At 41.6% G+C, this 27,045-nt stretch overlaps 1 protein-coding gene across 11 annotated transcripts in view; it reads right to left on the bottom strand.

Moving 5' to 3' along the window:
- Nucleotides 1-24,038, bottom strand: part of OCA2 (OCA2 melanosomal transmembrane protein) — a 191,840-nt gene extending 167,802 nt beyond the window's left edge. For 2 of the 11 annotated variants that reach the window (XM_019283065.3, XM_019283068.3), the window contains exons 1-2: nucleotides 23,554-23,769; nucleotides 23,414-23,473 (exon numbers count right to left, since the gene is read on the bottom strand). Coding sequence is in view for 3 of the 11 variants with exons in the window: in XM_019283073.3 (XP_019138618.3) it covers nucleotides 22,115-22,153 (39 nt within the window). In the remaining 8 variants the exon portion in view is untranslated. Of the gene's footprint in view, nucleotides 1-22,114; nucleotides 22,206-23,413; nucleotides 23,770-23,900; nucleotides 23,920-24,019 lie in introns of those variants that run through there. The other 9 variants (XM_019283069.3, XM_019283066.3, XM_019283070.3 and 6 more) reach the window with 9 other exon arrangements.
- Between the last annotated feature and the right edge of the window lie 3,007 nt (nucleotides 24,039-27,045).

The following is a 27,045-nucleotide window of genomic DNA, read 5'->3' as shown; positions in this document are numbered from 1 at the left end:
ACATTCTGGAACTAAGCAGGGGGATGGGCTGTAAGAAGCTTTGTCTCCATTGGTCTGCCCAAGAAGAAACGGTTTCAAATTGTCCCCAAGAGAGCTGTTCCCAGGTGGTGGCTCTCAGGCACACCCAACAGCAAGAGCTTTTTAGCCACAACTAGAAATTGGTCCAGCAATAACCTATCTTATGTTGGGCTAATACAGTGCTAACAAATAAATTAAATAAATAAGAGGGCTAATACAGTATTTAAGCCATGTTTGTCATCCCTTTTCATCCCTTTTGTCACAGTCCAAGCAGCTGAATATCCACTTTAAAAGTAGTAGTGGAGAAGTGATTTTTTCTTCAACTTTTTAGGTGCAAATAAGATCAACAGGTTATGTTATTTTATCTAAGAGGCTATTTGCATTTAAAAATTAAGAATTTAATCTTAGAGTCCATGAGACTATGAAATATTACATCTGCTCCAGGTAATGCCCAGAAATAATGCTTCCTGTCTTGCTCATCTTATTATCAAAGCCTTTTTCCACCAAGACTGAAAAAAAAATATTTCCTCTGCACTAAGTCACCTTCCCGTTATCAGGCAGAAATTGAAATTCTAAAAATTTACTAGCCGAGGAGGGATGCATATATTCTATATTTACATCCCCCTCCAGGCATGTATCTCCCAACAGCTTCCCTACAAGTCAGACAGCTGATGTTGTCCCTCCTGTGGCAAAGACACCTGCAAGTGGTCACAGCAGCATGGAGGAGGGTTGCTGTTCTTAGCCTGAGGCCCAGAGAAACAGAGCAAGGCTTCAGTACTGCAGCTCAGAAATCCCCCCACCACAGGCTTATCCTCACATGGCCATTGACACACATAACCCTGACCCTGCCATTCCGGGGACAGGGAGATGAAAACTCAGCTGAAAACCCACCCCTAGAGTTACAATCTAAAATCACCCACACACACATGCTCCCACAATACTGTTGCCGAAACATTTATTTTTATTTATTTATTTAGAGTAAAAAAAGGTACTGCGGTATCTAATGTTGTCATGTGCAATCAAGAACTCCTTGTATTTAATTGGTGTATTTTCTCTTATAAATTGGAAGTGTTTCTAGCTGTAGGAAGGCAGCAAGGCTGGTTTGGATATACAGAGTGTAAGAAATCCCTTTGACATCCAGGATTTCACAGTACATTCCAGTGGTACTGTTTTCTACAAAACCCTGCCTATCCTACATATATGATCCCCATTATCTCATAGGGTGACACTAGGGATTGCATAGAAAAAAGCTGTGCAGAGCAGACCTCTTGCATGAATGGGAAGACAACAGAGCATGGTGTACAGAGTGGGGCTGTAGGACAGCCCACAGCAGATTGTCACTACTGACTCTTCCATGGTTTCGGGGTTGTCTTTTCTTGCCATCCACCAGTGGCAAGAGGAGCCTTGGGGGTAAACCTTTCTCATTATGCACCAAACATATAACTAAGACTCCATGAAGTTCCTGCCTAAGATTCCTGTCTAAGACTCCCCACTTTTGTTCCCCATGAGTTCTTGGCCCAGGGCTGCATAGAGGGCTATTTAGCAAGTGGAAGCAGGGGGATGGGCTGTAAGAAGCTTTGTCTCCATTGGTCTGCCCAAGAAGAAACGGTTTCAAATTGTCCCCAAGAGAGCTGTTCCCAGGTGGTGGCTCTCAGGCACACCCAACGATTAAAGCCTTGATACCTCACATTCTCTGTCTCATTGGGGTTTAAAGTGTTTCAAATTCCACAGTTGCAAACCGGCAGAATTTAGCAGCTTTCAGCAAGTTGCTGCATTTCCTTAGTCAAAAGCAGGGTGTTTGCCTGAGAGCAGTTTATATTCCCAATCCATGGTGAGACCTACTGGATGTGGGGAAGCGTGGAGCTATTCACTGTGACTTCACATTCCATGCTGTTGGTCTGGGATGGACATTCATGTGTCCAGGAATGTGAAAAAGGGACCCAGCTGCAGCACCTTGAGGACTACAGCTGCAGCACCTTGAGGACTCCAGCTGCAGCACCCTAGATCTCAGGGCAAGATGGTCTTTGCTGCACTTTAGTGCCTTCCGGCAGCTAGAAGACAGCCTGAGCTGGAACAAGGCGCTTAGGGACTTGCCGGCTCAGCAAGAGCAGACCTTACAGATGATACCCTGCTGTTCAAACCCTGCTGCTCAAACCCAGCAGCTCAGACCCTACTGCTACGTTAAGGCAGCAGCCCCTGGTGCACATAAGACCTTCATTAGTGTCTGGGCTGCTCAAAGGGCTGATGGGAATCCAGCACCACAGCTTTACCTGAGGACTCTGAGTGGAACAGGACACAGGAGAAATCTTGCTGTGCTTAGAGCCAAACTTGGCCTCTGCAACGGGTGAAGTCCCCAGTCTCCTGATGCTGCTGTAATCCAGCAGCTGCTGAGCCTAGAGAAGTGGCATTGCCTTCTGGGGACTGGCATTCTCTAGACCCCCCAGAGAATTCAGGGGAGACATGGGAGTGGAGGCCTTGCAGGATGGAGGTCCCTCACTGCAGTGAGGTGGTGGCTGGGCTAGAGAGCCCTGAGTGGGGAAGGGAATGTGTAAATTGGAATGGGGGTTGGAATAGGTGGGTCTGCACCAGAGGGGCGGTGAGGGAAGCTGAGGGGCCTCACAGGGTGCACGGACGGAGTTCAACGGCTTATTGTACAGACACCATTCAAACAGTTTAAGAGGGGAGACAATTTGCAAGTCCACAAGATGAAAAAAAAACCACACAAAAAAAATAAAAACAAAAACAAAAAACAAAACAAAACAAAACAAAAAAACCCAAACAAACAAAAAAAAAAAACACCAAAAAAACCCACGTAACATTGTGGCGAAACCTCCTGCAAGCCGTACGCGGGCTCAGGCTGCCGCCTGCTGGCTGCCTGACCACAGACCACAAACCGGTTTTCCCCGGGAAAAAACCTTCTTCCAGGCGAGCCCAGTTTTTAAAGCAGGTGTCAGAGGAGTGTCCGTGCCCCCGGGCCAGGGGATGGCTGCAGCACACGCCTAATGGTACATGGATAAAACATCTGTAATCAGCCAGCAGGAGCTGCTTCTGCAGGCACGGGAATGGTCTGACAGGGTATCCCTTCATGTGCAGGTGCAACGGGAAGCAGTTTATCTGTATCCTACAGGAACTGACAGCAGTGGGTCACACAGGCTACTACAGTCGGGTCAGCCGGATCTTAAGAATTTCATAGATAGAATCACAGATCAGTTTGGGTTGGAAGGGACTTTAAAGAACATCTAGTTCCAACCCCCTCACATGGGCAGGGGCACCTTCCACTAGACCAGGTTACTGAAAGCCCCATTCAACCTAGCCTTGAACATTGCGAGGGATGAGGCATCCACAACTTCTTTGGGCAACTCATTCCAGTGCCTCACCACTCTCATGGTAAAAAGTTTCTTCCTTGTATCTAATCTAAACCTACTCTCAGTTTGAAGCCATTCTCCCTTGTTCTATCTCTGCATGTCCATGTACAAAGTCCCTCTCCAACTCCCTTGTAGCTCCTTTGGGTACTGGAAAATGCTATTAGGTCTCCTCAGAACCTTCTCTTCTCCAAGTGGAGCAATCCCAGCTCTCTCAGCCTGTCTCCATTGAAGACGTGCTCCAGCCCTCCAGCTCCACAGAGTATCTCCATGGCTCTTCTCTGGACTCGGTCCAGCAGGTCCATGTCCTTCTTATGCTGGAGGCCCCTGAACCGGACACATCACTCCAGGTGGTTTTTACATTTGAAGGAGTCTCTTCTGGTTCAACAGAAGATGGTAGAGATTCCCACCATCAATTGGGTATTAAGTGATCATCCTGTTCAAAGATTAATTTCCCCATGTAAGCACTGCCCTATGCAAAAGATCCCAATAAATGAGGATTTTTGGGGTTGGTTTTGGGGATTTCTTTTTGTTTTGTTTTAAAGAAAACCCTCTATCCCTGAGTGTCTATGTGCCAATAACCAGGTTTTGTTTAGTGTTCAGTTTAAAGAGTTGGTTTGGGGAGTCCTTTAGAAGAAGCCTTTGCTGAAGGAAGAATGTAAATGAAGAGCTAACAGCATGGACTTTAGGAGCAGGGAACACTGTAGGAATAATGACAATCAAACAAGAAAAAAAAATTCCAGATAAAATCCAGGTAAAACAGTAATTTCCTTTTTCTTTTCTTATTACATCTGCCAAAGAGGTCAGTACAAAACCCATTCAAATAAATAGACTTTTAAAGTGTCTAATCAGATAATCAGATATAGATAAACAAATTGCAATACATTCTAAGGTTATCCTCCCTTTCACCATCACCTTTACCTCCTAGGTCTCTGTAGAGCCCATGAAGAGCGACAGGCACTGACCACATCCAACTGGCCTGAGACAGGGTCAGTGCACCATGTTTTAGGGTATTCTACCTGACCAGCAAAAGACCTGGAGGTCTGCGGGAGATGTGTGTTGTAAAGACATCTCAGCTTTGGGGACTTAATTTCCAGAAATGTCACTAGCTTAGCTGGAGTCACTGGGAACTTAAAACCTGTAGCACCGAGTAAACTAGTCACTGGGACCAACTCAGGGGCATGGTCCTTTGAAGACTTGCTGAATTCTGTCACATCACTGAGCCAGTGCATACACTGAAGTAGGTTTCTTGCTGGTACTTGCTAGCAAGTAAAGGAGGAGGGAGGGTAAACATCACTATAAACACAATAAGCCACTGGACTTGTTCTGCCAGAGCTATTGAAGTGTGGTAGTTGCATCATCTGTGCACAGGATCTGTGAGGCACCTTCACTGGAACCAAAATGTTGCCCACAATTTAAGACAAACAGGAGAGAAAAGCAGCTAAATGCTATAAATTATGGGCCCAGAGATTCAGGGGCTGTGTTAGAAGTACACTGTGTCAGGAGGAGAATGGTGTAACTTTGAAATAGACTTTTTTGGATTTAGGTCTTGCTTTGGAAAAAAAAGAAAGAGACACAGACACTAGAGGACACTTGTAAAATATAGCTGGAGACTCTACAGCATGTGCAGCTTACTCTGATTAGAAGATGCTTAGAAATCATGCAGTTATGAAAGGCAAAAGTCTCAGTCTAGTTCCTGTCATGACTCAAGTGTAAACCCAGAGAAGGTTTTCTTCTCTCCTTAAGCCATGAGAGTTGCTTTTTATGCCATAAAGTTAATGTTTCTGTATTCTCTCAAAAATGAGATAAACATAACCGTGTCTCAAGAAAGATAAATAACCTGCTGAGATGTCCATGGCCTTTCTTGGCACTTCTTTGCAAGAATGTGAAATTATTCACACTCATGAGTAAAACTTTAGCACTCTAACTCTGCTAGAGGACTTTTGAGAGCTTGGTACTACTTCTCTTTTGCACTTCATAACCTTTCCTTACATGGTCATGGGAAGACAATGAGATCTCACATTCTCAGCTCATGTTGAAGAGCTTCTGTGGGTAACTGCTGAGGTCTCCAGGTAGAGACAGGCAAGAAATGCCCAATGCTGCAGCCTCTGTGAGGGTCTTCAGTCTCTGAAATCTTTCAGTACTCTGAAATCTTAAATGTCTTCCAAAAGGTCTTTATTGATTATTACAGACTGATTATGTTATTTTATTTTAGGCATGTCAGACTAAGTATATAGCAGTGTTCTGTCCTGTTATTTGCTGCATATGAAAGTCTTTATAGCTTCCTTTTTTAGTTATGAGCAAGACAGTAGGAAGAGGTTGATTAGCTAACCCTATATTTTGAATTGGTTAAAATAAGCCTGGTTAATTTCTGCTTTGTTTCAGAATTAAAAATCAGGATAACAAGTGGAAAAGGAATATCTTTACTGGGCTGGGGAGTTTATTAGCTTTATACCCATATTTTTCTAATAAATATTACATGTTCTTAACAAATTGTTCTTCAGACATTCAAGCTGAACACCAAGCTCCTTAAAACAAAGTGCAAGAAAAAAATGTGTCATTGCCTCCCAAACCACACACCTAGACGATTGTTATTCCCACAGTGTCAGTTGTTCTTATGTTTAACTTGATAAACTGCAGGTGCTTGAAATTGCTGCAGCCAAAATACTGATACACAATAAGGGTTCATGTCACATTTTTCCTGTCTGCTTTTAGCCTAAATTTACTTCATAGAAAAGGTGATGAAAAGGAGTCTCTTTGCACAAAGGAATTAGAGCCTCCATATGTCTTGGCAACTGTACCATGGAAAAAAGGTACTGGCAACAGGTGCAGAAGAGCAGAGTTCACGATATTGCTGGTTTCCCATGCAAATGAAGGTAACAGTGGGATAGACTTGAAATTTTCAGCTCTCCTCTTTGCCCTAGTATTATCATGCCTTTGGTTTGTGAAATGCCCATTGGTGCAGCAACTATTTCAAGTGGTAAACAAAGCCGCATACTACTTTTGATTATATAATTATACTTTTGAAAATGGATGTAAAATTTCCATAGCCTGATAATATGGCTGGAGTTTTTACTTCACTGCAGGTAAAAAAACCCATGATTTTTTGACGCCAACCATAATACATCCAAGATAATTAAACCAAAGAGGGGACATTAAAGGAGAAAGGTAAGTATTTTACACAGATTCATTTCCATATTCAGTGCTCCAAGAATGTTGCAGGTTTTGTTTCCTTTTTAAAAAAAAAATTGCTTTATATATTTAATTTTTTCCCCTTCCTGTACTAAACAGTTTCATGGCTATATTCAGAAATTAATTATCACCACAGGACAAAACTATTTCCTGTTTTACATTTATTTTTGCTATGAATGAAAAAATAATATTCTTCTGAGACAGTCATGGCAAAAAACAAAGCATTCCAGAAGCCAGACAGTGACCCTGTAAATGGACGTAGCTGTACTGATTTCAGGCATCAACAGTACTTCTTCATTCCAGACAGCCAAAGGGATTTGGTTCTGTTCCTATCAGATTTTGCTTTGATTTTAGCCAGGATGGGGTCAGACCTGATTGAGCTAATAAATCTGTTTGGATTAGAAATTCCAGTGGTATTCTAATAATCTGTTCTGGTATAAATCAAAAACAGACTGAGCCTACATTGAGTAAGCAAGGGTGAAAATGAAAACAGACACATTTATATCTTTCTTTTCTGGATTTGGTCACTCTGTTAGCACCCTCCAGCTGAACAGAGCTTTTTACCTTCCTCATTGCAAATGAACCTGCTTTTATATACATTCATACTTCTTAGATGCAAATGTTCATGCAAGAGAAGGAAACACAGCATCCTCAATGAAAACTGGTGTGTTGTTGAGGTCACTGGTTCATGTTATAGTCCTGAAAAATTCATTAACTCCTCTCTCAGCTTTAAAGCATTCTTACGAAACCAAGAAGCTGAAAACACTTAATATGGCATGTAGATTTGTGAAGCTGGCAGCTTTCTGGAGTGTTAAAGCTTATGAAAATCCAAATCCAAGCTAAAATGTATGGAATGTGAGCCTTGCCTTAGGGCTTTATCCAAAATACACTGAGGCTAGGGAGAGTCTTTCCTCTGACTTCACTCAGCTTTGGATCGAGCCTTTCAAAGATGTAAAACAGAGGCTTGAAATGCTTAGATTGTGGATGAGGTTTGGTTGCAAAAAGGAATTGTCCAAGTTCAAGACTCGAAGGGGAAGCCTCAGTGATGGAATCTCAGGGCCAGAAGGTCAAAATCACACTGAGAAATTGCACCCTTCGTGTTGGCAAGCTGGCAGCATGAGCAGAGGAAATGTGAGAAGGGAAGAACACCAGAGCAGCCCCAACCCACAGTATGAGTAGATGTGTTGAGACTGATATATTTCCACTTTCTGTGACTGTTTCCTGCCTATCACAGTTTTCCTCCTCCCTCACCCATGGCCAACACTCTTCTCATGTTGATGGGAATGTGATTATTTTATTTAGGTGAATTGTGAATTATTTTATTTAGGTATCCCTGCTTCAAATTTAGCAGAGAAGCAGAACTTTAATACCACAGTAAATAGGGAGAGCAATAAAATCTCTGAAGTGCTCAAGCAATTTAAATGTTCCAGCAACTGGGGATTGCTTTAAGCATTTAAGGGGAGGGGGTGAAGCCACAGCCTAGCAGCTGCTGGAGATAGGATGGAATTTTCTATTCCCTGCTTTACATTTAAGTTTGTCTCAGGACTAAGGTATACCTTGTCTGCCAAATAACATTTTTCCATCAGATTTCATTCAGCAAAGCTATAAATTATTTTCGTACTTCAAGGAAATACATTATTGTAAGAACAGGAACAACCTCTGCTCATCAAAATGCTCAGCCTATGTGTGAGAGCACATCCGAGTGAGTTTTCCTGAAATGGGGAATGAGGGTGGCCTCTCTGTTCAGATTATCTGAAGCAAGCTGCCCCCAGCGAGTGATTGTGTTTGTTGGCGCTCACGGGAGACAGTGCGCTCCTGGGCAGAAAGTTCACTGCACACGAGCGTCATTAACGAGCCCTTCTGCGAGTCATTTCAAGTCTCCAGAAGGTCTGCAGCAAGAATGCATTTCTGAAGCAGCTGCTTAAAGATCTGAGGGAAACTTGGCTGGAAGAACAGCCACATGATCCTCCAGCCCCTCGAGTATTTTTGGCTTTCAGACATTAAGTCCAACGTGACATGACAGCCTTACACAACCAAAACCTTACTATCAACCAAGAGAGTAAGTGACAGCTAAACAGAGAGGGGAAGGAGATGTGCACCCACCTTTCCCTTTCTTTATTTATTCTTATAAGCTTTTTAGCCTCTAACTGTTTGGGTGGAAGTAAAAACATCCCACAGTGCCCTGGCTGTGGCGCAGAGGAGCACACCAGCTGCCAGCAAGTTGTCCTGAGCATGTGTGAGCACTGTGAACATCTTGTATCAGGGCAGACCTACAGACACAGACAGCTCTGGGCTTTTGAAAAGGTTGGATGAGTTTGTTTTATCTCTAGCTCTAGCCCTCCATCATCACACTATCCCTTTAAAAATACCTATTGGAATATAGCCCCTGAAAAATATAATTTGCAGGTTATAGAGCTCAAGAGACGGCTGGAAGAAACTATTACCTTGCCGTGTGACAATTGGTGTCACTCTGCTCTTAGTCCCTATCCTTATATTCTGGAGATGATACCCTCTTCCCACTGTGGGACACAGGTACAAATAAGGGGAAAGGAAATAAAACTGTAGGGCCTGACACTCACGCTAATGGCTTTACTCCCAACCATGCAGTTAGAGCTAGATACATTTGCACTTACTCTAAATCCTATTTGCACAGTCAAAGTGGTGTAAATGAATGCTAGAGTTGGTGGGAATAAGGATTACTATCTTCAAAGAGATAAAATGGTCTCTCTAAAGTTCACAGAATACAGATTTTTCTTTATCTGATACAATTTGGAAATCTTACCCTAGCAGTGATAAGAAAGTGGAAGACAATGACTAGATAATTTTTTGCATCCCAAAGTCTTTAATTTAATCATGGATCACTCTTCAGGAGATTTAAAAATATTATGTACTTTTCAAAGATATGTATGAATCTCACATCAAACTATACTTTGATGTGAGATACTTGTCTCTTTTGCTTCATACACGATCATTGCTAGAGTATGGATAATTGTTAGACAAAATAGTCTTCTTTGGATTTATCAAAGTTCACAAAAATTTCCTCATAGCAGAAATAGTTCTGAGTTAACAGAGCAACAAAGAATTCTAAATAATTAACTTTTTCTGACAGCCAAGTAGTCAGTATTTTAAAACAAAATATCAGTTATTTGAAAGTAAATTGCATCTCTTTGATGCTTAGAATTGCAGCTCAACTGATGTATTGCTTAGTACTGTCCAAAATTCTTTGAAAGTGTTCATGAAATGTGTTGCACCCAAAATGATAAATCCTTTTTGTTTTGTTTTGGGGTTTTTTTTGTGGTACTTTAAAGGAGTCTGCAGGTAAACGCAGAATAATCTGATTACCAACAAAATTAATTAGTTTCTCATCTTTTCATTAAAGCCAAAAAGTTGGAGCTCTGGTTTAATTTCTAGAGCAGAGAATAATACATGGCTAAACAAAACCAATACATGTGAAGAGGGGAAAAGCTGTCTACAATCTGTGAATGACTGATAAACATATGTAACTCATTTTTAAAAGAAAACATACCTTTGTTCCTTTCAAAATTTAAGGAAAAACAGTAACAACTGTTTAGCCCAAGTATTTCTGGAACCGGTGTGAGAAGTTTCTCTTTGAGAACGCAGACTCCTTTATTTAGGGTTACATGCCCCAAAATTCTTGAGATACCTTTGCTTAATGGTCAGAAATGTCATTTGAATTTTTATGGCTGTCAACTGTTTTTAAGGCAGCATCTGGGCCCATTCAGGGAAAATATCTCTGCAAACAGACCCATGCAAATAATAGGTCCAGGAACAAGGACTAAAGTCTATTTACAGAAAAAAAAAAAAAAAAAAAAAAAAAAAAAAGAAGCTGTATAGCAAAGAGCTGTGGCCCTGCAAAATGGCCCAGCATTTAACAGACAAAGCAGGGCTACAATCTCCTGCACTACAAAGCAAAAGGACAAATACAATTCTTGAAGGTGTAGGCGGGTAAGAATTGAGATTGGCTTTTTCCCTCCATTAAGAATTTGTTACCTACCAAGTGCTGGGTAAAGTTCCGGGCCTCCCCTTTTGGAATAGAATTTGGAAGGAGGGAGGCAGTATAGTAATAAAAACCTCCATGAAAATAATTCAAGGGCTAGAGAAATGCCATGCCGCAAGAGAGATTGAAGGTGTTCCATCTGTTCCCATTTTGGAAAGAAAAAAAAGGAAGATGGAGCAATGACTCCTTTACTGGGCCACCTTCCCAGAGACAAAATATCTGGTTCTAAAGGGCTCTTGAACTTAGTGGAAAAGGCATGACACAAAGAGAAGGCTGGAAGCTGAAGCCAAATAAATTCAAACAGGAGATACAGCCTGATTTTTATTACTTTTTTTTTTAAGTCATCACACTGATTAAGTGCTGAAACAAACTACTGAGGACAGCAGCCTGGCAGTGTCTCCTGGACTGCAGCTATCAGTGGGACATCTGCTTAGACAAGGCATGAATCTCAGTCCAACACCTGGAAAACTGGCTGAAATGTGCAAATGTGCGATAAGAATGTTAGAGACGGAGTCAAGATTCCCCCTCGAGCCCCAAAGGCTATGAAAGTCTAACTGTACAGATTTCCTTTCGGTTCACGATCTCAAATTCATTTGAGGTTAATTTTCCAGCTCAGGAAATAAATCAGTCTCAGTATCAACTGGAATTTGGTTTTTTAGACCTTGGCTTTGCAGATTTTTGATAGCGATGAGGGAAAACAGAAATGGTTATCACAGTAGAGAAAAGTCGTTTCAAAAATCCTTGCGGTAATCTGTTCCTTTTGGACCTATAGAGCCTTAGGAGGCTTAGGTGAAAAAAAAAGCATCTAGTTACTGAGATTTTCTTTTTACGTTTTCATGTTTTAAAAGCAATGCTTTTGCCAGCAATTTTCATTGAATACTGTTATTTATAGAGCCACTCAGCAATGAAATAGGAAGCTGTAATCACACTCTACATGTTTCGGCAGCCCTTGAGATGGGCTGAATGTCTGAGAGGTACTGTATTCAGACTATCTTTTTTCCCTTTCTTAATAATAATAAAAAAAAGATAATAAAAATCTGTCTTCAGAATTTCTCTATAAAAGGGGAGAACTCATTAGCTGAGAGACACACAAAATGCAGAGAGCTTATTATTCGTTTGTGATGAAGATACCAAGTTTAGCCAGACATTGTATTTCAATTGGATTTTCCAGCAGTAAAAGCAAAATGAACCCTCCAAGGGAGGAGAGGAATGACTCTGCTCTTTCGTTTTGAGCCCCTGTGGCCAGAAGGATGTCTCTGGGTCTTTGATCCCCATGATTTCAGCCCCAGTGGATCAGCTCGTTCACCCTCCCTGTAGAGGAGGAAGCCCTGCTGCTGCTGCTGCTGCTGCTGCTGCTGCTGCTGCTGCTGAATGCTGGTGTCCTGCAGCCTCCCCTCCCACCCCCCAGGCTGATGAACCAGCAGAAATGCCTTCCAATAGGTCATGCCAGAGAGGGACTTAGTTACGTGCTCCTCTTGTCAGCCCAACTCTTGTTTCAAAACTGAAAGGCCTCAGGCCCTGTTTCTCTTGGGAAGCTGCTAAAAGGGACCCTTGTGCCCAAGGGGATTTCCCTGGGCTTGGTGGGACCCCTCAGGCATAAGTGCCTGGGCAGCCTCTCTTGTCCAGGTGGGGTACCACCCAGCACCCACAGGTGCACAGATGCTGTACTGCAGCTCAAGTAGGACCTGCCCAACAGCCTTGCAGAGGATGTCACTGACTCATGCTGTGGTTTTAATTCTCTGCGTGGCATAATAAGGGGTTCTAGAAAACGAATGTAGGGTGGCTTTTCTTCCACTCAGAGTATGGGTAAAAAGCTCATGGCAATCTGCTTTCTCATGTAACTTTAACGTCTTTTTCCCTTTCAAAGACATAGACAACGAGATCAAGTGTTCCCTCAGCAAGTTTGCAGATGGCACAAAGTTGAGCAGTGCAGGTAACGCAACAAAAGGAAGAGATGTCATCCAGGGGAACCTGGGCAAAGCTTGAGAAGTGGGCCGTAAGAACATCGTGAATTTCAACTAGTCCAAGTGTAAGGTGCTGCACCTAGATCCGAGCAGTCCCAGATGTGAGGACAGACTGCGAGAAGAAGTCATTGAGAGCAGCCCTGTAGAGAAGGACTTGCAGGTTCTGGTGGACAAAAAGCTGGACACGACCCAGCAATGTGCACTTGCAACCCAGAAAGCCAATTGTGTCCTGGGCTGCATCAAAATCAGCATGGCCAGCAGGGCAAGGGAGGTGATTCTGCCCCTCTGCTCTGCTCTGGTGTGATCCCAGCTGGAGTGCTGTGCCCAGCTCTGGGGTACCCAGGACAAGACAGACATGGATGTGTTGGAGCAAGTCCAGAGGAAGCCACAAAAATGATCAGAGGAGCAGCTCTCCTCTGAAGACAGTCTGAAAAAGTTGGGGTTGTTCAGCCTGGAGAAGACTTTGGAGAGGCCTTATAGCACCTTCCGCTACTTAAAGGGAGGTTATAAAATGGAGAGGGACTTTTTACACATGATAGAGACAGGACAAGGGAGAATGGTTTTACACTAAAACCACTAAGCTTCATTGTGTTTTCTGCATGTGTGCAAATGAATTGGTTTGATATTATTTAATTTGGACTGTTTAGGTTAGTGAAGCTGAAGCATGTATGTCATGACAGAGTTGAGTCTCAAGCCCGCTTATGCTATAAACAATAAGGTAAGAAAGAGATGCAAAGAGGTGCTATGAGGAACAGGGAGAGGGAATGGAGAAAAAAGAGTGACTGCTGACATCCTGTCCTGGGTTGCAGTGTATTCTATTACCATCCCCATCAGCTGTTGAAATCAGGTGGGGCAGTGTTTCCTTGCCTCCTCCCCCCAGACTATCTTTCTGTTAATGGCCCATCATTGTCCTGCCGCCTGACTCAGAGATAACTCCCTCCGGACTATCTTCTGTTAATGAGCCTAATCAACACTTTGCCTCATGACTCATTACCCCATTGTGAGATGCTCCACCCAGAGGGAGGAACCAAGCATCCCATCGTGGATATAATCTGAGGCTGAACACCAGAGACACCGGCTTCCCACTGGATTTCCAGAGGACAGGAGCTACACAGCCACCATTGGACTTCCTGAGGAAGAGCAGACTGTTTTACTACAGGATCACTGCTTCAGAGGACTGCAGCCACCATTCTACCAGACTGCTACCACCACCTTGCCTAACAGGGTGTCAGGTTGTACCTTGACTCTGTCAATTTGACGGTGTTTTTTCTTTTACCTTTTTTCCCCTTTTCTTTAATTTCCATTAAATTGTTATTCTGACTTGGTGCCTCCCACTGGTTTGTTTTTCAAACTAGCACACATCCTCAATCATATAATCTTCAGTAAATGCAGGAGTTTCATCAGGATCTTATTGGACATGGCACTCAGGATGATTTCCTTACCACTTACCTTACCAAATACACTCTAGCACTTGAACAGCCAAGAAAAGGACCAAGTATGAAATCAGATGTACAGAAAATGTTAGCAGAATAGTGTATTCTCATTACATTAATGACCACACAACCTTTATAAAGATACACACTCTGACATTATAACCTTCACATATTGGGCACATATGGGTGATAGAATGTGGGTACACGACACCAAAGATGTCCCATGCTGGCTGGGAAGACATGACCAAGTGATGCACAAATTAGTACTTACCTGCTGAGAATTTCCTTGAAAACAGAAAAAGGAGTGTATGAGTGTCTTCTGATACACCAGCTCCCTGCTCAACATCAAACCAAGTTAGGTGTGATTGTATGTTAAGTTGTTCTAGTTTTTTGATGACCAGTTCCATTTAGATTATTGAGAGACTTTCTGGCCTCTAGCTAAAGCATCCAGTGCCACTGCAAAGGAAAGTTTGCCTGGTTTCAGGGTTTCAGAGACTTTGGTATTTAATCAGGAGTTGAAACCTCAACTGCATTTGAGTGCATCACAAACAGAGAGTGTAACACAGAAGCAAAAAACTGATGTCAACAAGGCCAAAGAGAGATATTAGACAACTGACCTAGTAAGAAGAGAAGTACACCATTTGTTCTGGGCTGGAAAAACACCAGGGGGAGTCAGGAACAGAAGCACATTACAATATCTCATATATCACATTGCACCGGCTTTGTTGTTCCAAATAGTAATAAAAGAAGACAAAAGTACTCCCTGAGCCATCTGTGACTACATCTGTGTTAGTAATTGGTGTGGCACAGTAGGAATGAATCTGTAGGGTGAAGGACTGGTGCTGAAGACCTAAATTGTACACTATTTACGTCTCAGAAGGCTTTAATGTAGACTGGCCCTTGTGTGGTCCCATGGACCCAGCAGCAGTGAGAGCACATCTCTTGGTTAAATCTCAGCTGAAAGTAAAGCTTGTGCACTGTGATACTGTTCCCCTACACAAATTAAAGAACAGCACAGGGAGGTGCTGTGGAGGTTTGGTTCAGACACACACTTCTAATCCACCTTCCAGTGTGCCCAGCAGGACTGGAACTGGCATCCACGAGTAGTCATAGAAAATGGAGGAAAGGAAAATGTGTGAAAAATTAGCACCCACATCCCAAAGAGAAAAATCTACAAAGACAAACTTGCAACTATAGATACCACTAGTTAAGAACTCCTGAATAACTGTCCTCAAGGATGGATTGAGACAAGTCATCCTGTCCAACCTGGCAGATCCAGATAGAAGTGCCATGGATGGTGTGAAAAAGTTCACTGCTTAGTGGGTTTGGGGAGCTAACAAGGACAATGCACAAAAAACATGAAGGATTAAAAAAAGAAAATTCTTTACTACATGGTACTTTGAAAAAACCCACATTAGATTATTCATTGATATCAAAGCCCATAATGTTCGTTGAAATTACTCAGATTCCTCCTTGAGAAGAAGATGTTACAGCATTGTACAACACTCAGGAGGAAAGGAATGCTCCCTAACAGCCTGACATGAAATGCTAACACATCACAGGTCACCAAGGTTACAGCCATAGAGCAAAAGCCCTTAGATTCTTGAATAAGAGTTCTAACTGTAAGTGGTTGTGTGTGATTGTTATATCTATTTTTTTTCAAAGATGCTTCTCTGAGTCTAAATTCATATTTTCTTGTTTTAAACTCCATTCATTTTCTGTTTTTTTATTTTTACTCAGCTAGGAAAATTGCTTGGAGGCAGGCAGAAGCATGATACACTAGCTGCTGCCCAAACTTGCATATGAACTTAAAAGCCTGCAGCTGAACAAAACAACAAATACACAATGACACAAGAAACTCTCCTTTCATTCCTTTCCTCCATTGAAATAGTTGCAAAAATATTTCTACTCCAGAACATGTACATTAGATTGGAAGACAGTCATTAGGATACGTGATCTGTGAGGATGCAGTGTGTGGAGGAAGAACCACAGCACTGCTGCCAAAATGCAGGAAGATTAAAGTTAAGGCTCTACTCAGCAAATCTGCTCATAGACATCTAAGGCCATACTTAGGGACTGACCATCCCAGAACAGCTCAGAGCTACATCCCCTCTGCCCTAAATCTCATGTCCTGCCTTCCCCAGTCTACAAAGTCTTGTAGCTCCTGACCAGGTAGCTTTGTTCTCTGCAGTCCCTGTTGGACTTCCAGGGCAAGAACATGTCCAGACACCTGCTGAACCTGTGAAAATACCAACTATCCACAACTTCCTGCTGCAAGGAGCTCCTGACCCATGACACTTCATTGTAAGTGGTACTTTATTAGAATAAGGTTTTTCCTAGACAACTGCAAATATTCTGGTTAAAAACAAACTGAAAGAAAGACTCTAAAGTATCAGGAAGACCAAGGGTTCATTGGAAATACAGGGAAGCTGGGTTAAAATCTCTGGTCTAAAACTAGATTTGTGTTTGAATGTCCCACCAGACCAGCATTTGACTTGATGTTGGATAGTCTACTGCTGATATGTACCAGTACAAGCTGTTTGAGCTATACCAGTTTCTGCAAACTGGTTGACCATACCATTTCTGTTTATGTCTTGGTTCAGAGAAAAGGACACTTGTCAGCCTGTGGTTATGGCACTAATTTCCTGTGGGTAAGATGAAGCTTGAAATTTCTTTCTTCCCTGTTTGTGTATCTCAAGGCCTAGCTCAGCACCACCACCAGACTGTCCTTCAGGGAATCTTCATGGTGCCTCCTATTTCTGAATTCTTTATTTCATCTCGACGCCAATGGCAAATGTTTCTGAAGTGTCACAGTGTCTGAGGACCAGGAACCTAATCCCCTGTCTCAAAGGGTTTAGGCAGAAACACGTGTCTCCTTATCAATTCACAAGGTCAGTTTTCAAAGCTAATACAGGTTCTTATTTCATCAAGAAACTCCTGAAAAATTTATTCTTCACCCCATCTCCACAAGCCACCACGTGAAACTATACCACAGGCATGCCAGGCAAGGGCCAGACACCATCACATGCGAGAACAGTCAGAGCACTTGGCTGACTGATGCTCACCCCCCTCAGCTGACCAGCCAGACTGTTATGTAAAATTCCTCAGAGAGCAGCGAGGCATTCCTGGTCAGACACCAACAGTGTGAGGAGAAGCTGGATGCAATAGCTGCTGTGGGAGGATGTGGGAATCTACAAACAGACCCCTACTTCCCCACATGCTTACTGAAACCTCCCCTGGTTCCCTGTCCTGCCAGAGCCTCCCTCAGGCTGCTGCATGAAGAGCCATTTGTGGGCAGTGAGTTTGTCCAGCTCAGATAAAAGATAACTGTCCACCGCTGGCTATAGTTGAGCACTTTCTTTTCTGTGCTTCTGAGCTTCTTCGTGTAACACTCCAGGAAAAAGAATTTAAATGAGAAATTATATCTGCTGGGTGATACACAGGTTTCTATATTAAACTAGCCCCATTCAGTGCACTACGAAATTTTAAAGTGAAGCAAGGGCATACAAGCACAAGACTGCCAAATTTGAAAAAGAAAAAAAAAGTATTAGCAGTTATAAAAGCGAATATAAAACACCAGCACAAAAAAAAAAAAAAAGAAACAAAAAAACTAAGGGGCTCTTTCTTTCAACAGATTTTAAGAGGCTGAGCCTATTGTTGAAAAAATCAGGTCCTTGACCATGTTTGAGGATATTTAAGGCTCTCCCAATAAATTTTCATGTGCCTATTAGAGAGTGTGTTCAGCTGCCTCATTTTTTACAGAAGCGCTACTGAAGTGTCTCTGGCTTTCCCTACCTCGCCAATTTTCAGAAGCTTTAGCTTTGAGGCACTCAGCTGTCTGTCCATATATATTCCAAGGCTAATTTGTGGGTTTTTTTCCAACTGCAGTGATATTTGTATTCAAAGATCTGTAATTAACCCCTGGCCATTCACAACTGGCAGGTAAAATTCTACCTGCTACTGGCGAGACAGAGCAAGAAAGATTAATTACCCAATAAGGAAATTAGAAGATAATTAACAGAGATTTGCAAAGATACATTTTGTCCTTGAAAAGGTAAAAGAAAACGTATTGCTGGAGCTACCAAACAGGTAGAAACCATTTTTGCTCTAAACAGCCCCTTAACCACAAATCTTCCTGTATTCATTTCTAAATACAAATGGCAAATATTCAGAAGTGCTTTGAGTGAACATTACTGATGATGAACACTGCTGATGATAAGCGATACTGCTTTGACAAATATTTCTGCCTCCAGAGCTCTGATTAGACTGATCAAAGCAAATTTCTAAATTACTCATGTATCATGAGATCTCCACAGTTTTGTGGAATTCATGGCACCTGAATTGTACAAGGAACTAAAACTAGAGATCAAAATTAACAGACACAGCTTGTAAAGATAAAGCACTAGAGACAGGCATACAAACACTAAAATGGCTCCTTCATAATCATACAATTATTGGATGCTGTCTCTACAGATGAAGAAATATTGCCTTAATTATGCTTATGCCTACAGACTATGATTAATGTCTGATTTAAGAGAGGCTGTAGTTTAAGAGCAGTAATAGTTTGTCAGCTAGATCCTGAACAGTTGCATCATCTCTCCAATTTATACGTAGTGTATCTTCTGGCATTTTTCACCTTGTACCTGCTCTGTTACCAAGAAAATGGAAAAATCTCAAATATTTCTTGTGCTTGTGTTATGAACTAAATATAGTTTTCACAAAGCAGTTTACCCAATACAGCTGTTCTGATCAAAAAGCAAATTGAAAACTTATAAAACTAAAGTCATAACAAAAATGCATTTCTAGGATAAGCAATTACAAAATGCTATATTTCTTTACTTCTCTGAAAGAGAACCTCTTTCAGAGGAAAAATCACCCATAAATGCCCTTTGAGGGTGTTCAAGAAATACTGGTGCCAAATGTCACACTTATATTTCTGCTTTGATTTAGTTTCACACAAACCAGTAAACTTCCCAGCACCCCCACTAAAGCAGCTCCCTCATGGTGCAGCTGGAACTGCTCTTCGCTGCACTCACCCTGCTGCTGCTCCTCGCAGAGCACAAAATACATCCCAGCTGTGTCTCTCACCCTATGAGACAGCTGCTTCCCTGCACAGTAATTAACAAATCCATGATAATAACAAATCCACAAATCCAAAAGTCATGTAACTGTATTGGCTTGTTGACACTGGACTGGGATGAAAATATATATTTCAAGTCCTCCTGGTCTCAGATAAAAATATAAGATTTTTAACAAATTATCACATGAACAAAAGAAAGTATTACACAATTTGATTCAAAGCCTGAGAGCAGAGCAAGCCTCTGGTTTTGGGTCAACCTGGGAGCACCCCAGCATGAGCAAGTCCCTCTCCTTTATACTTGACTAAACATTTCTCAGGAGTCATTATATCAGCTGGGGAAAAGCAATGGCAGCACTTCTAATCCTGCTAGAAAAGAGTGCCCTGTAGGCCACCTCTGTGAGGCTGCTGAGAACTGCAGCCCAGCTGTGGCATTAGCTGAATGAGGCTCTACCTCATTTCCCAAATCCAAATCTCTGGTGGCTCAGCTGCAAGCTGCAGCACCACAGCAATATCAACAGAAAGCAGGTTTATTGGGTCTGAGCAGAATTCAATAGCTGGGAACCAGTGGGGGAACAAAAAACAAAACAAAAACAAAAGGAAACCATCCCTGCTGTCCCTTTGTGTGAAGCAACCAGAAAGACCATAGACCAGTCTATTAAAAAAGAATAATCAGTGCTGTTGTCAATTTAGAAGTTGCAAGTTGTAAGACTCATTATTCCAAGATTCTTTATTTAATTAGAAAAGGAATGTAGCAGATGCGTTCTCTATGTTACATTAAACTAATAATTGAAATGATATGTGTAAAAGAGGTGAAGTTTTCTGCTACAAGCACTTTGATGTCAGAGGAGAGAAATGGTTAGAGGAGACTTCAAGCGTGGCATCCACAGAGTGTGCTGGCAGTGCTATAGATCAAATAAATGCAACAATAATTACCCCTCCCAAAAGAGTAAAAATTTGCATGAGTTTATGCAAATTCGCAAAGGCAATGAGCATCAAATGAGACCTCTACAGTGCTGAGCCAACTGACGCTGCAAGCCTCTGAAGTGACATATCACCATGAAAGAAGATAAGGCCATCTGCTGTCAAGGGGTGGAGGGGGAGAGGGGTGGTGGAGATGGCTAGGGAATGGCAAGCATACTAAAAAAACCTGTGGAGGACAGATGTCTCCATGCCCTCCTTTGTCCTGTGTCATGTACCTAAGGAGAGGCTTTTATGAAACTTCAATAGCCCCCCTGGACCTTTTGCACTTTCAGATGCTCCATTTTAAAAGCCACCTTCTCTGACGGAGAAGTCCAGAGCCCCAGAAATCCCCACTGTGGCGGTTGCTACCAATTATCAAGGACTCCTCTTCAGTACCTGTTTTATTCTTATATATAGCACAGACCTGGTACATAAACCCATTGAATGCTGCAGAAGGATTTTTGCCAGCCTACAACTTCTTTTGATTGGTGCCATGAAGATGCTTTCAAAACAAGCTGATGCGTGCAAGAAAAAGTCATTCATCAACCAGAAGATACTGTACCCTGCATGGAAGCATCCATTCGTTTGCTGAACAGGAACACAACTTTTATTTCATTCCAGGCTATCTTTACTCATTGAAAAAGACACCCCTTTCTCTGCTCTCTTTGATAGAAGAATGATGGGTGCAGTCATATTTCTGCAAGACATGCAATTTTTTCAACAAGGCCACCAGATCAGGGCTAAAGCATGGAAAACATAAAAACCCAGATGTTGGTTTATGGCTGAATACATTTTTATGGTCAGCATATCTTAGACTGAATGGATGGTTTTGACAACAACTATGCAGCTTTTTTACTCGACACTGAACAGTTTTTCTTTTTTCAGGCAAATTAAAATATCAGTGCGTTCACTCCTCTTTTCTGTTTGATCTGTTCCTAACTGGACACAGAGATTTTAAAGCAACTGATGATCCTACAGTGACCACATTAAAAAAAGTAAACATCTGCCAACCATTACCACAAAGCTTTCTGAGGCTTCTGAGATAATGTTCAACTTGTCCCTGCTCAGAGCAATGACGCATAGAGTGTGCCTGTTGGAAACAGCAGGGTTATTGCAGTATTCTGTCTCCTTTGCCCAAAAATTGTAGAAAAGCTCATCTAACCTTTGCCACACAGATTTCAGCAATTTTCTTTTCTAAGTAGGACAGGCTGACAGGGTTTTGTAAAGCTCTTACAGAAGAAACCAGGTCATCACTGTATTGATAGGCAAACTTCATTGCACTATCAACACATGTCAAGAACAATATTAACTCTTGTCTCAGTTCCAATTTTCCCCCTTTGTTTTTAATTGAATGAAATAAGCAGAAATTAATACAGTTCCTACCTTTTTGCTAAAAAATATACTGGCTATGTGGCTATTCTAAAAAAATGTACAAAAGTAATTTAGCAAAATCCCAGCAGTTTAATCTATTATGTGAAAGAGCAATGGCCAAATCTTAACAATATGAGCCTGAAGGCTTTCTGCTGTAACAGGATTTAGCAATAACTTTTAATTGGCAGTTCAAAGTTAATCCACAAGGGAAAATGTGATCTGGCAAAAGCACTCACTCACAGAATGAAAAAAAAAAAGAAAAAAAAACCAACCCACAACTGTGGGATTTTTTTCCTTAGTAATTTTGCAGCTATTGTTATTGGGAGGCATTATAGAAATAATTGCTGCCTTGTCTCAGTCTAACAAGGCTCTTCTTCTGTGACACATTTTATTCCTTCTGTACTTAATTTCTCTACCAATGAAAAAGAGGGCAAAAGTTTAATTTTTTCAGTTCTCATAGTATATATATATATATATATATTTATAGATATATATAGCTTTATTTAACATACCTTCTGAAGGAAAAATCATAAACAAATCCCTTAGACTAATATTCTTCTCTTCCTTTTTTCTCCCTTGACATCAGGCCACAAGCCTGAATTTTTTTTGTTTCTACTCAAACAGCATCTAAAATGTTTGCAGTGAGGAACCACTTCTCCTCCTACATTTAGCCTAGCAAAAGCCCATAACAGACAACTTTTCTGGATCGTACTCACTGGGATCTGTTCAGCTCTAAATTTCAGCAATTCTGCCATCCGTGGTTTGTCTTCTTCATTCCAGTGAAGTTTCAGACTAACTCATGGTGTCCTTCTTAACAAAGACAACATAAGGGCGCCTCAAGAGAGAACTGTTGAGGTCCAAACCAGCCTCCCACCATTCGACCAAATTCTGCATTGGAAGCTGAGCTTTTGGCAGCTTATGGCAGTTGCCCTCATGGAAATACTAGGAATTCTGATGGCAGCATGTGAGAAGACCAACTATTTTTGTGAGAGTTCAGAAAGCAAATAAGTGTCTGTGTTCCATCTATGACTGTATTAAGAAATACAGAATGTTTCCTACATGTTAGCTGAACAACTCTCGAAAGTTGCAGCTCTTCAACATCTATTTCATATGAGTTATAGATTTTATTTTGAAAAAATATACATACAAACATTCCCCATAAAATAGTTTATAACTACATTTAAGTGACTGATCCCCTGACTTCTCACCTTAAGTTTCATTGAAAAGCAAACATCCACAGCTAATTTGTAAAACCTCAAGCTCTGGGGAAGTAGGGCAGTTTTACCCTCTTACACTTTCAGCCAAAGCAGGGCTGAGCAGAACAGACCAGCCCATTGTTGGTCTGCAGACTGCTCCCTTGCTGGCAAACTACTTCAGCAAGGTGACTGGAAAAATCACAACAGCTTGTCACAAATACAGCCAACATGAGTAAAATCCATGAAAAGGAATACTTCAGAAAAGTGATTCAATTTTTATTAAGTCATTGTACCTGAGAGATGCATTCATCCACATCAATGTGTTATCTCCAAACACAGATCTAAATAAAGTTTTTAAACATGAAGCTTCATGTTTTACAGAACATCTAGTCCAAAAACTAAGCCTGAACTTCTTCTCTTATACATAAATTGAGTAGGAAGGGTAACAATAATATATATGAACAATAGCAAGAAGTTTGAGTCCCTAAAGAATCTGCTATCTAAAATAAATTAAAACAATCTTTTAAATATTAAATATCCTAGGAAAGGTTAATTTTTGAGACAATGTAAAGGTGAATAGGAACACAACTAAAACAAATTTGAATATAACATATACTCCATGTGTCTCATTGATGTTTTAAAATACTGAACACTAAGGTACACATAAATCCTGTCCAGAGACCCTGCACTAATTGCAAAGTTTGATCAACTTTTAACATGAAATATTTCATTGCACATATTAACAGTTATCCTCACAAAATAACAGAACTGCATTAAACTAGTCTAGGAAACATTTCATGTAGAAAAATTGCATTTTACCTGCTCTTCTGAAGAATTCTTGAAGAGCTTCTTTTGTTTGGAAAGAAAAACCTAAAAAAACTGAAAAAAAAAAAAAAGATGCACAGATGTCAAAAATAAAAGACTTGGTTCAGCTGAGGGAGGAGGGAGATGCCCCTCACTTTCTGAAAAGAGAGTTTATTTGAGTAAATGACTTTGTCACTGTGGAATCCATCTCAGTTCTTTGTAGTAAGCATCTCTGGATGGGGAGAGAGTGACATTGCATTCTCTGCACACTCATAAATGAAGCAGGAATTCCCAGATTTGCCATCATGTGATTTCAGTGAGGAACTAGAACTCGACTTTCTCCCAGCACCCGTTACTCTCTGCCCAAACACAGCTCTTCCAAAGCCTGAGATGGCCGTAACAAGTGGCAAAGAGAGAAAGAGCACACAAATCACATTAGCTTCACTGAGCAGACACTAAGACACGTTAGACAGGAAGCAGGAGGAGAACAGAGCAGACGTACCATTATTAGACTGCCACAGAAGTTATAAAAGAACAGATTTAGCAATTCACACTAGGAAAAACTGGGCATATTGGGGAGGGGTGGGGTGGTGGGGTGAGATTTAAGGGAGGGAAATTCACCTTTTCAGCCATCAGAAATTACTAACAAGATTATCCTGACAATCACTCATCCTCGTTCTTTATACTGGAATTTCAAAGGTTTACAAATGCCACTGCAGTACTCAGTGGTATGATAATTAAGCACTACATCAGGCAAACTCTTTGTGCCTCTATCAGACAAAAACTGATAAAAGATAACATAATCTACACTCTACATATAGTATATGCCAACTGGAGAAACAGATGCTACATTAATTTCATGGCTACAAGCAAAATAGCTCAAAGGAAAATAATGCAACATTTATTCTTCACAAAGAGAATTATGCTATTGACATTTTGCCCTGAACAACTGCATGTTATTAAACAGCAAGGATGGTTTCTGCTAGCTGAGCCTTCCTAAAGAAGCAATTGTTACTGAAATATGAGTAACCATTTTTGACCTTCTAATACTGAAATATGAGATGAACACTTCCAGCTCCCTCAGGATTATCCATAAGGTCATCAGTAGTTATCTCCAATGTTCTCATTTCATGAGCATCATGCATGTACATCCATGGCTTGTCTCCCTTGCTTCTGGGGAGAGCCGCTTACTACAGGAGTCTGATGAAAGAGTGCGATAAGGTGGACCGTTGTGCATTTTCTGTTAAAGAGTTCCATTTGTGCTGGAGGTAGTTAATCCTCCAAAAGTGTGTTTTTCAAAGCTTTTTTTCCTTCTGTTTTATTTTTTTCCCATGGGCTGTAGAGTACATGCAATAGATGCTCTTTTATCGTAAAACAGGTTCCAGTTTAATCTGATTGTCTACGAACAACAAGGTGACAGTAACTTAAGATATAGGAATTTATTTACACTCCTGTAACTCAAGAAGTACCTGTTCATGTTTTGTGAAGGCAAATCAATTTATACCTATCTCCATTATCACAGTTCAACAACCCCCTGACTGCAGTAGTGTGGCAATAAATCTGCCAGCATGAGAAAGATCTTTTTAATCACAGAAAATATATATTCCATGAAAACATTAATTTACAGGTGTCCTCCCATCCAATTTTATGCATACAAGTAAAACCAGTTCTTCTTTCAAAGATTCTTCTGATACAAAGAAAAAAAAGCCATGGTTGAGGACCCCAGAGCTGGAGATGCTGTAAAAACACAGAAAAAGATGAAGCGTCCCTCTTCACAGATCATGTGAAATGCATGAAATGCAAGAAGATAGCACAGTAAGGAGCAAGTAAGACATCACTGATTGGTATAGTAATTGTAGGATTTCCAGACGGCACACATCAAAGGGATACAGATCGTTCTATTTGCTGTGAGAGTTCACCAAACAGCCATCACCCCACGTAACCCACACTCCATTAAGACTTGTGCTACATCACTGAGTTAGCCATGATAACAGTGGAAGGCCAGGCAGAAGTCCAGAGAATTAGTTAGAGGATGCCACACACACAATGGAGCTGGCAGAAAAACTCTAATTTAGTGGCAGGTTATTGGCATGTGCAATACTGTGGCCTTTACTACGCTCGTAGTAAACATTTGTGATAATTCTCATTCATTCCAGGAATACACTGGAATTGTGAAAGCCAGGGACACAGTGTTGTTAGATGTCCTTATATTGCTAGAAAAAAAATTTTTTCTTCTCTAATTCTATTTGTAAATTTAAGGAAAAAAGCAAAGAAGCATTATATATTCATACTATACAAAGTGGTGCTTGCTGCTGATGTCCCAAATGGAAGGAACATCATGCCTTGCACTTGCAGAATATGCAATGGGAAAAAAAAGATGCAAAAATTACTAGTTAATTATAAAATCACATCTAGAAAAGACTGCTAAGAGAAAGCAGTGATGTTGCTCATTTGATTTAGGATTTTAAGTCTGTAAGTCTGTAGAGTGTAACAGGAGCTAACTGGGGTCTGGACTCAAGCTGATCATTTTTGTAATACCAAGTTCTTAATTATCTTGGTTTCCACAGAACTAACCAGAGCTGTGTGGCGAACCAGGCTTGGTTCTGGTTGTCTGTCTTTTCAGAGCAAAAATGGGGGCTCCAGCACCCCCTATCAAGGTTTTTATGGAGAAAATTCTGGGGTTTAAGTTAAGAGAGAGAGAGAGAGAGAGAGAAATAGATATAGATAGATAGATAGATAGATAGATAGATAAATAGATAAGACCATAGTCTGTGAATTCTAAACAAGCCCCTGCTAGAGGTGAAGGAAGGACTCATTTTTTAGTAGGGAGTAAGTGCCTGAAAACAGGATGGCTGTTGTGTGAAACTACAGAGCTCAGACCAACACAGAGGAGCTTTCGCATTCCTGATGGACTTTCCAGGCGGGAGCGCTGCCTGCCCAGCCCCGGGGCGGGGGCGGAGGGGCCGGCAGGAAAGCCCAGCAGCAGTGCCTGCCCCGCGGGAAGGAGCGACTCCTCCACCCACCGTCCCATCACTCCCACCGTGCCGCCCCTGCGGTGTGAAAAACTGGGTGGGCGAGCAGCCGGGCTCTCCTGAGCTGTAAGTAGCGACCGACACCTCTAAGAGACAAATTATCCCAGCCTGCCGTAGGGAGGGGTGCCTTCTGGCAAACTTTACATGGCTACACTAAAGTCACAGGTCTAAACTCCCAGTTGTAGTCCCTGGACATGAAAGACGAGTACAGTCAGCAGTCTAAGAAGGGACACCCTGACCACGGCCAGCTGTCCACTGCGGGATGAGATTAAAAACTTTCCAGACTGTATCAGATTTATTAAATAAGCCTCCACTCCCTAAATGTGGAGAATAGACACTGAGTTCACAGATGGTGACCTTCAATTTAGACATCTAGATATAGCAGGGATGAAGCCTTGGGGGACACAGTTGAGCATTCTTCCACAGGGAGGTCTGCCTCTCCTGCACAATGAATGGGAAGAGGGAGATGCCTTTGCAAGGGGTCTTTCTAACCAGGAGCAGTTTTTTTCCCATAGGCAGATGTCCACGCACACCACCCTGAGGCCATACAGCTGTTCCTCCGTAGCTGCACTGGGCAAATGGTCACTGGGCATATGCACTTCGAGCTCAGACAAG

Source organism: Corvus cornix, chromosome 1 (assembly GCF_000738735.6).
Source record: "Corvus cornix cornix isolate S_Up_H32 chromosome 1, ASM73873v5, whole genome shotgun sequence".
Lineage (NCBI taxonomy): Eukaryota > Metazoa > Chordata > Aves > Passeriformes > Corvidae > Corvus > Corvus cornix.
The sequence above is the reverse complement of the archived record's forward strand: the minus strand, read 5'-3'. Positions and strand labels throughout refer to the sequence as shown.